Here is a 15,604-nt window from a genome sequence, read left to right as displayed (position 1 = left end):
GTACTTTTAAATTTGTTAAAGATAGTTGTTTTATTTATTTATTTATACAGTATTCTGCAATTCATGGGTCCAGCGAATTCTTATCATTAGAAGAAGAAGATGTTTTAAACAAGTATTCTGCATCACATATGAATCCATTCTGAATAATTAATTGATCACTCTCAGTACATTCCAATAAATCAATTAAATCAAACAACAAATCAATAGTATTTTTTACCAACTTTTCTATTAAAATTAAGTATTTTTTCAGAGATACGAAACCGATAAAGGTGTCCTTTCTACTGCTGCAGTGTTTTTAAAAACTAAGTAGATTTTAGAGATGCGGATCTTTTTTCAAAATCTATATTTTACATTTATAAATTGAAAATTATTAAAATCTCTATTTTTATTGTAAATATTGATAAAACGATAAATTGAAATATTTTTGCTAACTTTATTAATAAATTTATTTATAGTTGCCTTAATTTTTGTTGAAAGTTTAATCGGATTATTATTATCTTTTTTTATTTGTTAAATATGGAAGTCGTTTCTATATCAAATAGTTCGTACACTAAATAAATATATTTTGTAAAGTTGTGTTTCATAATCAATATTGAATATTTTTGTAGTTATTTGTTTTTCATGAACAGTTTTTATATGTTTTTGTTATATAATGATAATTAAGTTTTATATTGTTGTTATTTATTTTTAACAAGTTCGAGGTGATGAGTTACTAGGCCGGGTGAATAGAAAAAAAGCAATTGCTTTTACTAAGCGTCTTTGGAGTAATTGTTCAGGTTAACGTGAATAAAATTTTAGCCAACTGGCTCAAATTTTTATTCACGTAAAGCTAAGCAATTTACTCAAAAAACGCTGAGTAATTGCTCAGCTTTACGTGGATAAAAATTTGACCAAAATTGATCGCCTTAAGTTTTTCAAAATTTTTGTCAAAAAGATTTTTTCTCTTTAAATTATGGAAATAAAGTTTATAATTTTTAACTCTGTTCTAACTGTAAATCTTACAATTTTCAACTTCTCTTCTGAATGAAAATTTTATAATTTTTAACTTTTATTCTGGATTTATATCTTATAATTTATTAAATACTTTTAGAACAACTGATAAAATTAAACTTTATTTAAAAAATGACGAACTCTTACTGAACGCAATTTTGATGTCATTTTTAATAAATGTGTGTAATTAAAGACTTTATTTCAAATCTTTATCGAAATTGTGTTGATATGAGTTAGTAACGTCATCTTATAAAGGAATTTGTAATTTTTATATTTCTTCCAAAACAAGTTTAAACATGAAATATTTGCTTCAATTCGTTGTTAAATGAGATAAATGTAAAGATGTGAAAATTGTTTGTGATGGTGGTTTTTGAAATTAAGTCTTTATTCAGTTAAATTGCTTAAATAAAAACAATTTTTTATTTCTTCTGAGGCATGAGGCAAAGATTCTGCATTTAGTTTAACGGACAACGTCAGTTAGGAAGGACAAACTACTAAACAATCTTTAAATCTTTATCTCCTAAATATCTATTAACGACAGCACCCGTCAAAAGATATTTTGGAAACGACTTCCGTCTCTATTGAGAGATGTCTGCAAAGTTCTACAATTTTTAAAAATCTTTCTTTAGGCCATGAAAGGAAGAAGCTAAAACATTTTGCAGGTAAAAATGTTTTAAGAGGCAGACCCCAATGACTTTCACTAAACAAAAAGTTTTTCCGGTAGAATATTACTTTGTCTTCAGAGACATTCTCTATTATTTATTTGAAACTTTATTAAAAGTGGATCGCGTACAGTTGTTTTTAAAATAAAAAAGTTACATATAAGTCACAACGTTAAACAGAAAAACACAGTTTTTTTTTTGCTGTATCATTTAATATAGATACTTATTACTGAAGCAGGTTACTTAAAATATTTTAAAGTGCAAGAATTTATAAAGATAGCCGTATAAATTAAAAAAAAACAACATAATAGGGCGCCGTTAGACGTACAATATTGTGAAAGTTTCATTAACATATTTCAAAGAATTTTTGAGAAAAACCAAAGTACCAAAAAAGCCGTATAATGTACAGAGGAGTGAAAAAAAATCTCACTCCTCTGCACATTATTTGTATCCAAAAACTCTGTATTATCATTTATATTGTAGATTTTATAGAGATTTGGGCTGATTTTGAGTGGCTACTCTGAACACAAACACATAAGTTGTAATAATAATAAAATTTATTGAGAAAATATAGTTTAAGCAAGAAGAAACACATTTTTTAAACCATTTGATATCTATATTACAATCAAAACAGTAAGCATATGTGTTAGAATCATTTTTAGTGACAGTTGGACTTAATCTTTTAAATTGTTTCTGATTTATTAATAACGGATACGTCATTTTCAACAAACTTAAATTGCTTTTTACTACTTGCAGACTTGAATCCGGTGAAATCTCATCAATAACACATACATAGTGGTAAGTTTTCTATTCTTTACTTGAAAAAAACATTTAAAACTCATTTAAAATTCTGTTCCTATCCAATGGGAAATGTCCTGATGCTGCAAATCCGCCGAATAAATTAGTTAAGAGGTGTTGGGAAACTTTTTTTTGGTACAGATCCACACTTTGGATGTGTTCTCTTCTAAGTTAATAAGCTCTTAGGCAAGGCATTTTTGAATGGACCAAAGAATGCCATATCAAGAGGTTGACTAATGTGACTTGAGTTAGGAGCAAGGTAAACAAACTTAATGTAATTTTCATAATAAATGTTTAAGACTGATATGTTTATGTGAAAACTCCAATTGTCCTCTACTAGAACTTTGAAGGCTGGTTGTTTTTTGGCATGTGTTAAATGTTCTCTTGAACCAATCATTAAATGTGACTGTATAAATCCATCCACGTTTGGTTCTCGAAAAACGAATTTCTCTCGCACAGTATGACATCTTGCAGCAAAGTTTTCTACTGGGGCCGTAAAGATGTCACGTAAAGTATTCCATAAGTGCTCACACATAAATTTTATATAATGATAATAGAATCACATCAGCCGATCCAAATACCATAAGAGATGCTGCAAGTTTTGAATGGTTGAAAATTCTCTCAGGGTTTTTATTTCTTTCCTATATAAATAATTGGCTTTACCGGGTCGTCAGTCACATTTGTCACATCATAATTGTATCTATTGGCTGCTGGAATTCCCTCAATGGTAACTGTAAAGTTATTAAAATACTCGTTGATACTTTTAAAGATCAGTTCATCTTGGACTCGTTTTATGTTTGCTCATAGACATTGTAATGAAATAGAAGGATTTCTCTTCAAAACATATTGAGTAAACAAAAGTACACCCAGTACAGTAAGTTCATCAAGTGAACAAAGTTTTTTCAAGGAAGGTTTTCTTTAAACTTTCAAAATTGCATTCCTCGTTGGTCCAAATAATGTTTAATGAACATTATTGTTTCTTGCACGGATAAGGGAAATCACCAGTTACCGCATTTAACTATAGCTTCCAATATAATATTTTCTTATGTGGCAGAGAGGTTTGCCCTTCTTGTTTTTTCTCATGCTTCTTGTTTATTTTATTGGACAAAGTACTCACACTTATTTTAAAAAACGTAGCTGCTAAAGAAATTACTTTTTTTTCAATTTTATCTATAACTTCTTGTAGAGGATCATCTGAATAATTATTATAGTTCCTGTCACGGAAAAAATTGTCCGCCGAAAATTACTCCGGAGTAGATTGGACAATCTATTCTGAAGTAAGTAGTCCGCTTTAAATAAAGTGAAACTACGTCTTAAAGTACTTTCTTAACTTACAAGTTAAGAAAGTACTTGAAGACGTATAATTTTATTTTGTATAATCAAAGTTACTTTTAAAAATACTGTCACCATATTTCTTATTTTTATGAGTGTTATTATTATTAGTTTCTAAATTTAGTTATTGTATTATTATCAATAATAATAATAACAACAACAACAGTAATATTAACACTGTAATAACTAAATTGGCAAATATGTTCTATTTTAATGCAGTGCATCACATAGTATATGAAACGTGTAATGTATATTTTATTTATTATAAATGCATTATACTAACAAGCAAATTACTAACTGTATATTTTACTATTAATAGTAATTTATTAATAAAACATATAATAAATTTTGTAAACTGAATAGTTTACAAAATCTATAATATGCTTTATTAATAAATTACTATTAATAGTTTAAAATATTTAAGATTCTATTAAATAGCAGAACTGGGTATCGCTTCCAAGTATTTAAATACACAACTGCTATCTTCCGCATATATGGGAACCAGAAACCGCTTCTGCTTCTCCGCTATTTCATTAAACTTTAAAGTTAGTAGCTCTAATCCGCTTCTAGTCTACTACCAAACATTTTTTTCTTTTGTCTTTTTAAAAATTACTTTCCCTCTCTCTCAAGCTGAGTTCATTTCTATCCATATGAGATGATTTGATGTGACGCTTTTTTAGTGTTTTACACTTTATTAAACTTAAATCTACTAATTTTTATGAGTAAGTTGTAACTTACATTAATGTCGCCAGCATCCGCTTGATGAGCCTTGTTGGATTCTGACACAAAATCTGTTTTTTTTGTGTTGATTACGTTAAAGAAGTTCCTACACAGAAGTCATACATCTTTTACTCTATCTATTGTGTTATCCACTGCGCTATATTCATGGCAAATGTAGCTGACAACAGACAACTTGTAACAGGGATGTACAAAAAAATGGAAATACCTTTCAAATGTAAACATTATAGAAAGTTTAGATTTTTATATTCATTTAAAACAAAAAATATAGAGAATTTTGTACTTTGATTGAAAGTCGTTTTAAAAACATTATACAAGAAGTTCAAACTGGTGATCACGGGTGTCATCAATGTTAAAAAAAATGTGATCACTGGTCTAAATTTGGTGATTAATTTAGTGATTGATTGGTTGTCGATTTGGTGAGTGATTTGATGTCGATTTGGTGATTGTTTCGATGTCAATTTGGTGAATAATTTATCGATTTGGTGAGTGATTTGATATCGATTCGGTGAGTGATTTGATGTCGGTTTGGTGATTGATTTGGTAATCATTAGTAGTGCCATATTTCAAAAAGAAGTTCAAACTGGTGATTGCTGGTGTTGCCAACCTCAGGGCTGCCTTGATTTTGTTTGTCATCACAGACCTATTATTTTAGACATTCTATATATTCTAGGCATTTGTAGCTGGCTTTAAATAACTGATAAAAACTTTACATTAGTTTTAGCAAAAATACCTTATGCACAAATATTGCTTTAATAATCAACAAAAATCGATTTTGGGACGTCCTGTTGTATTTTTAATCCCTTTAAATATTTAGAACTGCGATTTCATTGTTATCTATACAGAAATGAAAATTTCATGCATTTTATTTCCAAGTTTTGTGCATTTTGTGGAATTCTTATTTTAGTTTTATCTTTCGAACAAGGTAGACATAGCTTGTTTAAATAAATATGATGACTTCCTATGATGGCATACTGACAAGTTAGGTGTGTTGCAATATTGACGAGTTAAGAAAACCTTTTTTTTTTCCATAAAATACAACTTATATGTTAGTGAAGTAAAAAGGAATTTTTACTTCACTAAAAAATTTTTGGTTCAAAAAACACATAACGCAATATCTCTTATGCGCATGCGCGAAATTCTACACTGCTGCTGTGTAGCTCAAAAGAGTTAATTAGGATGATTACACGTAATTTATAGCATTTATGAGGGAAGACTTAAAGGTCAAATGAAATTGTCAAGTTACCCTTGATGTTAACTAGCCCCGTTCTCCCCTATGCCGTCAAAGGAGCAGTAGTTGCTATGATGGCATACTTGTGCTTTTTTTAAAAAATAAAAATAACCAATAAAAAAATAAAACTGAAGAAAACTTCTAGAGTTATTATTCTTCTAAATGCAACAAAGAATGTATCGATATCAAAACTTTGTTCTTGGTCTTCAGGATACTTAATAATGAAGCTTCAATGTTAAGTAGGCCATCGTAGGCGCCTTTGCCCTAGTTAATAAACCGAGCTAGTGTAAAGCACACACGCCGCTTCTTCAAAGTATTTAAATCAAATATAACACATCTGAAAATATTTTGATAACACATGAAAGTTTTGATATTTTTAAAAGTTTATTTTCCTTTCACTCCATTTTAAGTAAATTAGTCAGTCTGTAGGGTAGATTAGTATAATACGAGCACCTTGGTAATGTGAGCATACAAAAAATTTCGTAGATGAAGCAGTGAAGTCAAAGTTGCTTTATGTTTTTATAGTATAATAGCGTTATCAGTGTATATTTTATTTTATCAGTATAATAGCGTAAATTTATTTGCTGTAATTAGCGGCTCTCTTTTTTTGCGTTGTTAAAAATTATCATCATGAATGAATAAATCTGTGGCACGGAATTTCGATGCTAAAATAATGAAATTTAATTTTTCATAAAGAAAAGTATGTTAGCTAGAAAGTAGCGGACCTAGTCGCTCTACCGCCTTGCGCTGTTATATAGCTACTAACAATAATAGTAATATATATAGTAATTTAAGAAAAGCAGTTGTCATCATAATAATATTGTGATTCTTTTTTTTTTGTATCTATATGTATGTGTGCGTGTGAGTTAATTTTTCAGTTGTGAGTGTCAAAGGCTTATTTACATCAGATTTGAAAATAAGTATCCATCTTACTTGTAGCTATTTTATGATAAACAAACTAGAGAAGTATTAACTTAAAAAGAAACATTTGCTTAAAGAGTAGCATTTGTTTAATGAAATATTACTATATTTCATTTATTATATATGATCATTATATTATTTATGATTATATATTATATATGATTATATATCATATATGATTATCATATTATATATGATTATTAGAATATATATTTTCATTATTATGATTTTTTACGTTTTATACTTATTTTGTCTATAGTTTAATTTATCCTTTTGTTAAAAGATTTTGTTAAAAGGTTTCAAAGACTTGAAGGTTTTGATTTACTTTTACTTTATAATTAAGTAATAATGACCTTGTTTTTTTCTTTTACTTTTAGATTCCTTAAATTTTTTTTTTTTTAATCTGTTATATTAAAACTTAATATTCTGCTTTAAAATTTTCCAGAGATCAGATTTGAACTTTTAAAAAAACTTTATCCATAAAAAAATCCTTGACATGGATAAAATTTCTTAATACAGATAAGACTTGTGATAAGAATTCTTTTTAATTAATTTTAATTTAAATAAATTTTCGGAACAAATTATAGTCATGGTATTTGAAATTGGTTTTGTTCTGTATAGTATGATTTTTTGGGTTTTTACTTTGTGGAGATTCGATGACAAGTTCTTAAAAATTTCTTTTAATAACTGTTTTATGAAGTTCTCTGCAATATAAGTGGACAGGATGAATTTAGTTTTATCTTAATTCAGTGAAAGCCGGTTACTTATAAACTATTTGTTTGTTTTAGATAATTCTTTGTTTTATATTCTAAAAAAATTTATTTATTTAAAATAATTATTTATTAGTTGTTTAGAGCAGTCGTGTTATGGCGTAGTGGTTAGTGTTCTGGCTTATAAATCTGAAGTCAGAACCCTGAGGTCAGAACTCAGAACCCTGAGGTCACCGGAGTTCTGAACCAGAATCCCGGTGACCGTTTAGCCCGGTGTCGCTATAGTCGCTATAGTCCGCTATAGTCCCGGTGACCACTATAGCGACATTTTAAGAAGGACCACAGCAACATTGGTAAGAAAGGAAGCGTGAACTTCGTTGTTAAATGCTCTTCCACGGTACTCTGTAATAAGACCGTAAGGACCTCTGGAAACACCTTAATAACTACAAGTTAAAGGTGCTCCAAGAAGTTCTAACGGTCTCATCACAGAGAATCGCAAAACAGCATTTAACCATTTAGTGCTTCCTTCCTTACAAATGACACATATAAACTTTAAAACAGTTACTTAACTCATGGAAATAAAAAACAGATGAATGTTCATCAACCCGAAAACATCAAAGCAACTTCAAGTAGTCTCGGAAGTATGCTTGTAACCGACAATAAAAAAAAACCAGTTTCACTAGACAAAAAATAACCAAAATTCACTAAAATAGTTTTTATCAAAAAATTAGAAAAAAAAGTTATTCAAAAGATATACTACATAGTTTTAATCATTAGTTGTTTTAATAACTATTGATTACAACAAATTCGACAAAATGTTTACTAAAGCTCAGTAATTGAATAGAATCACTTTATTTTAAAAGCCTATGTTAGTTTAAGCTTCTTATCTTGCTTCGAATCATAACACGATATTTGATTAAAAAGACAACGAATTTTTAAAAAATCAAAAAAATTTTTAAAAATCCAAAAAAAACTTTTTCTAAATTACTAAAGCTTAAAGTTTCAGTAGTCGCCTATCATAATTCCATTTATGCTTGTAATACTCTATTTATTTAATATGAAGTTTAAAAAAAAGTTGTTTTTTGCCGTTTTGTTGTCGCCATTTTTAATGCTTATACTTGGCGGATTCGTCAAAATATTATATTTTTAAATTATTATGAACGTACCTATTTGGATTACGCGGTCGTTTAGATATTAGTAAAAGCGTCATGTTTAGGTACGCAATGCGTACTATAACATGACGCCTTTGAAATTATAAAAACTTTCGAACTTTTAAAATGGCTACGGTTTTTAGCCACAGATAATATTTTAATTTGTAACTGTTCATTTGTTAATTGGTTTCTAAAAACTCAATGCTGTAGCCTTATTTTTAATGTAGATTAGTATATTAATACAGAAATTTCACAAAAGTATAAATAAAAAAGAATCTTAAACTTTATTTTCAATTAATACCTTTTTATAGGCACGTGTGCAAAAATTTTAAACTATTTATATATTTTATTATTATATATCGTTGAAAAGAGCTTTAAATTTGTATTACAATGGTGAATATTTCATAAAAAACAAATAATTCTACATAAAGTTATGCACACTTAAGTAACACAATTAGTGAACGGAAAATTTCGGCCGAAGTTTCGGCCGAATCCGAAACCGAAATTTCTGCTTCAACAATTTTTTTACTTTTCCTGTTTCGGCCGAAATTTCGGTTCAAACCGCAACCGAAACGAACCGAAACTTTTATAAGATTTTTTTCAAGTTTTAATTTAGAGTGGGATCATGGCGATTTCCTAATTGTAATCGTTTGTTAGTAAATCAATTTTTAATTATAACAATTGTAGAAATTTTAATTAAAATCACGTTACATAATAGTTTTAAGTTACTAATCTCAAATCATTTTTAAAATGAATTAACATTTAAGTAAAGCAACCCAAACAAATAGTTTCATCAAAAGTTTCTCAGTACTAAAATTTTACAATAGAAAATAATCAATAAAAAACTGGTTTATGGAATCATTTTACCATGGCAGCTAGTGATTTCAAATACGGAACTTGCAACATCTGCAACTTGAAAATACCTCGTGGATCGCACAATCCAAAACTTCAATCACTTAGCGGACTTTCATCATTTTTAAGAAGTCGTTTACTCTAAAAAATCTCTTAACTGAAAAAGCAATACTCATAACTACCGCCAGTCCTGATAATATACCAACTTCAGATCAAGTTGAGTCTATTACAATTAAAAAAAAAACAATACCCTTATTTGACACCAGAACAAAACGGCAGAGGGCTGAAATGTTGCAATTTGCAATGCCTGGTTGGGTTGACAATATCTCAAAAATTGATTCAAACTCCGAAGAAGGTCTGAAGTTTCATAGATTTATATTAGAAAACAACATTAAAAGCAAAGTTTAGTTTGGCAAAAGTAACATAGAGATTCTTTAGACCTCCACCAACATCTACCGAAGTAAAAAGGTTGTTTTTAACTGCTGGAGACATTCTTTCAAATGAAAGAAACAAATTTTTGCCAAAAAACAGGAAAAAAAATGTATTCCACAGAAAAAATACTTCAATTATTACCTTTAATTATTGAAATGTCTTGACATATTATGAATCTAAACTATGTTTCATGGTGATTGCTTAGATATATGTAAAATAGCTTTTTTTGCTTTAATTCGATGATCATAAAAGGTTAAGGATTTTAAACATTCTTTTACAAATTTCGGCCGAAATTTCGGTTTCGGTTTCGGCTATGGCTTTAATGAACCGAAATTTCGGTACTTTTGGTTTCGGCTCAAATTTCGGTTTCGGTCGATCACTAAACACAATTTGATTTTAAGGATTGCTTAAGAAAATTGCGACCAACTTTAATTTTGCGACAAATTTCACGTTCGGCTATCGGTAATTTTGTAATGGAACTTTATTTTTAGTTAGCGCAATATTTTGCTTTGGTTAAATTTCATTGAACTATGCTCATTAAAGTCGTAATATTTAGAACTAATATTGCTAATTAAAGTTATAAAAATATTTAAAAAGAAATAAATTTTTGTAAAAGTTTTCATAAAAATTTCTTTCTTAAATAAAAAGTTTTTTATTTCTTTTGGGCGCTTAAGGTGGTCAATCCCAATTCAAAACATATTAAAATTTTTTTTTGAGATTTTACAAAAAGTGATTATCTTTTAATTTTAATCATTGTAGAACATAATTAGAGTACTTACATTTGTTGAATTTGTACATAAATTGGTCTAATTAATCTTAGGAACGATTAGGGTAGACTTTATTTACCTAACAATGCCCATAACAACATTTTTTTAAAGATAATTTAATAATTATCACCTTAAAAACCAATACACATTTGAATCAGTGTTTTTTAAAAGGGCTGATTTGCTCAAAACCCGTTTTTGAGAAAACTTAAAAAACTCTCTATATCTTTTAACATTAAATATACAGAATTTGTGTAATATATTTTTAATAATAATATATGAAATCTCGAAAAATTTGCCCTTTTTAAGAAAAATTAAAATATTTCACGAAGGAAAACAAATTAAAAATCCGCAAGAACTACAACTATGTACTTTAATACAATGTTTTAACGTGCCAGTAACAAATACAATACATATATATTTATACATGAATTAATAATGTTTTAACGTGCCAGTAACAAATACAATGCATATATATATACAATACAAATATATATATATATATATATATATATATATATATATATATATATATATATATATATATATATATATATATATATAAATATATATATATATATATATATATATATACATATATTTATATATATATATATATATATATATATATATATATATATATATATATTTATATATTTATATAAATATGTTTTGGACTTTATTCCACCCATGGAACTTCACTTGCTTCTTGGTATTGCTAACCACCTCTATAAGAGTCTCTGTCAACAGTGGAAAAATTACAGGGGCCGACAATGATGAACTTTCAACAGCAAGCTTTTCACGGAAGGCAATTTGCTGACAATGAGTGCAGAAAATTTTTTCGGAATGTTGGCTTGCTTCAACAACGTGCAGAAAAACATGCTTGTTTTTTAACACTTCCATTCATTGACACATTCAGAAAGTTTGATGCAGTTGTTCATGCCTCCATTGGAAATGTACCTCAAAACAACTATTGCATCTTCATTGAAGAATTCAAGATGACCTACCTCAAGCTTCAAAACACGAGTGTCATTCTCATAGCTTATGGTGTTTTATTTCATGTATCACAGTTCGCCACCGCCATTTACTGGGCATCTATTAAAAAAAAGCAACAGAATCACTCCATCATGACTTCAACCATCACTGGCAACGGTTCAAAAGGTATATTAATCATCCAGAATACCCTAAGAATCTTCTAAACTGTTGATCTGTTAAACTAGAATCTGATTTTCTTAATTTTCTGAAGGAATTTAATGCTTTTTTGTTTTTTGTTATTTCTAAGTTGTAAGTACACTGCTTATTAAAAGAATAAATATGTTAGAACAAGTTTTAAATGTTTTTAATAGAAAAAGTAATTCATTTGTTCAGAACAATAAAATCAAAAATTCAAATCAATTTTTCTTTCACGGAAAATGATGAAAGATTTCAATACCAACTCTAATTTACTCCTACTTGTACTATCATACTCCTAAAGGTTTTTCTTAGGAAAAGAGGTTCGAATTAAAAGTCATTTCGTGACACAGTAACTATATATCAAAAAGTCATTATAATCATATTTACAATGTGATTGTACAGATGACATTTAGATTTTGGAGTTTCACAATTTGGTTTTGTCCCAGGGCCCCGAGCCAGCTTGGAGCGGCCCTGAATAGTAAAAAAAAAAAAACAAGGTATAGTTATAATAGTACATACTATTGTTATTAAATAAACAAACAAAAGTTAAAGATTGAAAAGTTAAATTGAATGAAAAGATACAAGGCTTTTAAGATTTTTACTCGACTAAATTGACTTTTAGTCGATTAGTAGCAAGTCCATAGTCGATTAAATCGACTAATCGATTTTTCAAAGTCGAATAATTTCGATATTCGACTAGTTGACTTTTAATCGATTTAGCCGAAGTCGATTACAACACTCAGGACACATGGGGTCACTTCAAAAAAACATTTGATGGAAGTTATTGCTCTTTAATGGGCTAAAATCACTCAGGCAGATTGTTAAATGCAAAGAGCTCACCACGGCGCCACAGCTGCAAAGAACTTTAGTAATCGGAGTATATTTTTAATAAACTTTTATGTAACTTCAAAACTCATTTATAAAAAGTTAATAATAATAATAATATAAATAATAATATTTGACTACTTTTTTATTCTCCGCCGTGAAATCGCCCGTGTATTAAAGAACAATTACGCTAGTTGCTTTAAAACAGAGGAAATTTTGTTTAAGTAACTATAGAGATAAAACAAAATTGGTTTTACATTAAATAATTAAAACGTTTTATTTTTGTTGAATCTTGGGTTCTAATTTGTAATTTAACTTTTTATTAAGGAAAAAAGTGCAAAAGAGATTCAAATTTAGCGATGCAAAAAGGCACATGCATGGACATCAGTGGCGACTCTCTAGATCCGCCCCTGTACTAAAAATACCGTTGTAAAAGAAAAACAATATAAAAAGATAGGATTTTTTTAAATGTTTTTTATGTCAATATCAACCATGTTTTAATAATAACAAATAAGTTTCACAGATTAGTTTAAAGAACTACGGAAAGAACCGTAAACGTCAACACAAACGGTTCCAGAATTATCTCCTTCTGTTAGATCGATAAGATCCTCGCCATTCCAAATTGTAATTCGTTTTCCAGCTTTTAAGTAAACAGGGTAGCTCAAATCGGTAAAAACTACTTCGTCGTCGTTTGCAGTAAATCCATGGTATTGAAAATTTTTGTAGGCGTCATAAACAATTGCTTGATTTGGAGATGGAAAAATAATTTGTCGTTTTTCATCGCAAACATAGACATTAAATAAGTCGCCGTTAGCGCAGCCAAATTTGCTCCCTGGGATTGACGGGTGGCATTTCAAAATGCCACTAACATGTACAAGCTTAGCTGCGACTAACCATCCTGTTTTTTTTACAGGAACAACTGCTGGTTGATTTTCTTTTGCCTGAAAACAAGCATTTCTTTTCAACAACACCCAATTTAAATCTAAAAATATATTTTAAGCTAAGAATTAAATAGTATTTAATGTAATAAAAATTGTTTATGCAAAGTGTTTGAAATTCATAGACTTTAATGTTTATTTTGTTTGGAAATACCATTTATAAATACCATCATACGCCGGGTTGTGTTTTGGACTGCATACATTTGTTTTGGACCAATATACATTTGTTTTTCAGTCACGATGACAAAACACTTTTTTTTCAAAATTATTCAAAATCCTGCCGAGGAAAGTTGCTGGTAATTATAATTTTAAATGGTTATTTTTAGTTCGAAGAAAAAGTTTGGTATCTCATTACTTTTATTGCAGTTACGTTTATTACAATCTTTTTTTTACCAGTTTTTAGCATATAACTCTAAGTTTTTTTTATTTGTTTTTAGATTAAAAAATTTATACTTTGCACACTGTAGAAATTGAATAAATTTTCATGTCTAAAAAGGTATTTATATTTAATAAATATAAATATATGGATATCCCTTATATTTTATTAAAAAAAGAAAACCCTTACCGTTGGTACATGCAACAGTTGCCATCAACATAAGTAGGCAAGCAAGAACAATTGACTTCATTTTTTCTTAAAAGATTCTTCCTTTTCTTTATAAAGAAACCGGTAAAAGAAATCAATAAACGCATAGACACATTTAACATATAAAAATATATAAAAACATAAAACAAAACATCTAAAAACATATTAACACATATAAACTATAAAAATATAAAAACAGGAACGCAGAGCACACACATGCGCACAACGCATGCTCACATTTATTTTTAGTAAGTCAAGTAAAAATTAATCAAAATAAAAAGTTAAAATTAAAAAAAAAACTGTTAAAATTTCATAAAAGCCATTGGTTCTGATTTGTAAATAACTACCTAATGAGTAGTTTAAAGATGATGCATAAATAAACTTATAAAATAACATATAATACATTCTTAAATTTTGAATTTGTAGAATACTGCTTGATTACACGATGAAAACGCTTACATTTCTAATACTGAAAAGTAAAAATGCGTGAAGCGGCAATTTAAAGATTTTTTAGGGATCGTTTATAAATTATGTAACGCTAAACCTAATTTAAAAATAGAAGTAGGAGATCATTTGTTCTTTTGCGCGGCGATTTTCGTTGAACTTAAGAACTTAAGCTATTTTGACTTTTGGTTTAATTAAAGACTCTGTGAGGAAAAACTTTTTGAACTTTTTTGTTTAGTTTGTTAGTTTAATTATAGCGTTGCGTAATTTATAGACGATACTTTACGGAACAATGAGTTTTTAGAAAGAAATTGAATTGTAATTAAGTGTGTTGATGTATTAATTGACATTAAAAGAACTCTGTCATTAAAAACAAAAAAAAATTAATTTTTATCTTTGAAAAAATCAAATCCCACTTAAAATTTGTTAAATTTTTGTGGGACTTGATTATTAATATGTTGTGAAGTTTTGTTAAAGATAAACTCAATGCTATTTTGCAAGGCCTATCTTAAATGCATTAAAGTTTATATATATATATATATATATATATATATATATATATATATATATATATATATATATATATATATATATATATATATATATATATATATATATATATATATATATATATATATATATATATATATATATATATATATATATATATATATATATATATATATATTACGGTCGTTTACAAGCGCTTTGTTTAGGCACGCATGCATTAAATATTTCAAAAAACTTAGAACTATTAAAATGGCTGCAGACCTTAACTACATAGTGTATTTTATATAACAATCGTTAATTTGTTAATATTTTTTTTTAAATTTAATGTTGTATCCTTATTTTTGACGTATATCAGTAAAATAATAAATCTAATTTCGTATTAACATTATTAAAATAGGATTAAAATGGTCTTAGCGAGCTTAGACTTCATTTATAGTTTACTCAATTTTAGTGCAAAACACAGATTTGTTTATTTATTCAAATTTAATTTTCTAAAAATCTGTCTGTAGGAATTCAATATATATTTTTTAAACTTCAGATAAAGATGTTC

General features: G+C 27.9%; 2 protein-coding genes across 2 annotated transcripts in view; one reads left to right on the top strand and one right to left on the bottom strand.

The window, feature by feature from the left end:
- LOC100211022 (protein tweety homolog 2) overlaps nucleotides 1-669 on the top strand; it is a 50,043-nt gene extending 49,374 nt beyond the window's left edge. The window contains exon 15 of the mRNA XM_065803160.1: nucleotides 51-669. Coding sequence (XP_065659232.1) covers nucleotides 51-143 — 93 coding nt within the window. The 3' untranslated portion in view covers nucleotides 144-669. The remainder of the gene's footprint in view (nucleotides 1-50) is intronic.
- Nucleotides 670-13,033: 12,364 nt separating this feature from the next.
- On the bottom strand, nucleotides 13,034-14,235 carry LOC136083648 (uncharacterized). Its single transcript, XM_065803159.1, has 2 exons — nucleotides 14,083-14,235; nucleotides 13,034-13,561 (listed from the first exon to the last, which is right to left on the bottom strand). Exons 1-2 carry the CDS (start codon nucleotides 14,141-14,143, stop codon nucleotides 13,104-13,106), a joined length of 519 nt encoding a protein of 172 aa, XP_065659231.1. The 5' UTR covers nucleotides 14,144-14,235; the 3' UTR covers nucleotides 13,034-13,103.
- Between the last annotated feature and the right edge of the window lie 1,369 nt (nucleotides 14,236-15,604).

Source organism: Hydra vulgaris, chromosome 08, assembly GCF_038396675.1.
Source record: "Hydra vulgaris chromosome 08, alternate assembly HydraT2T_AEP".
Taxonomy (NCBI): domain Eukaryota; kingdom Metazoa; phylum Cnidaria; class Hydrozoa; order Anthoathecata; family Hydridae; genus Hydra; species Hydra vulgaris.
The sequence above is the reverse complement of the archived record's forward strand: the minus strand, read 5'-3'. Positions and strand labels throughout refer to the sequence as shown.

Bases quoted from the DNA above. Each gene is read 5' to 3' on its own strand.
- LOC136083648 (XM_065803159.1), bottom strand. From the start codon at position 14,143: ATGAAGTCAATTGTTCTTGCTTGCCTACTTATGTTGATGGCAACTGTT. The intron at 13,562-14,082 runs GTAAGGGTTTTC...ATATATTTTTAG, and splicing joins AACTGTTGCATGTACCAACG to ATTTAAATTGGGTGTTGTTG.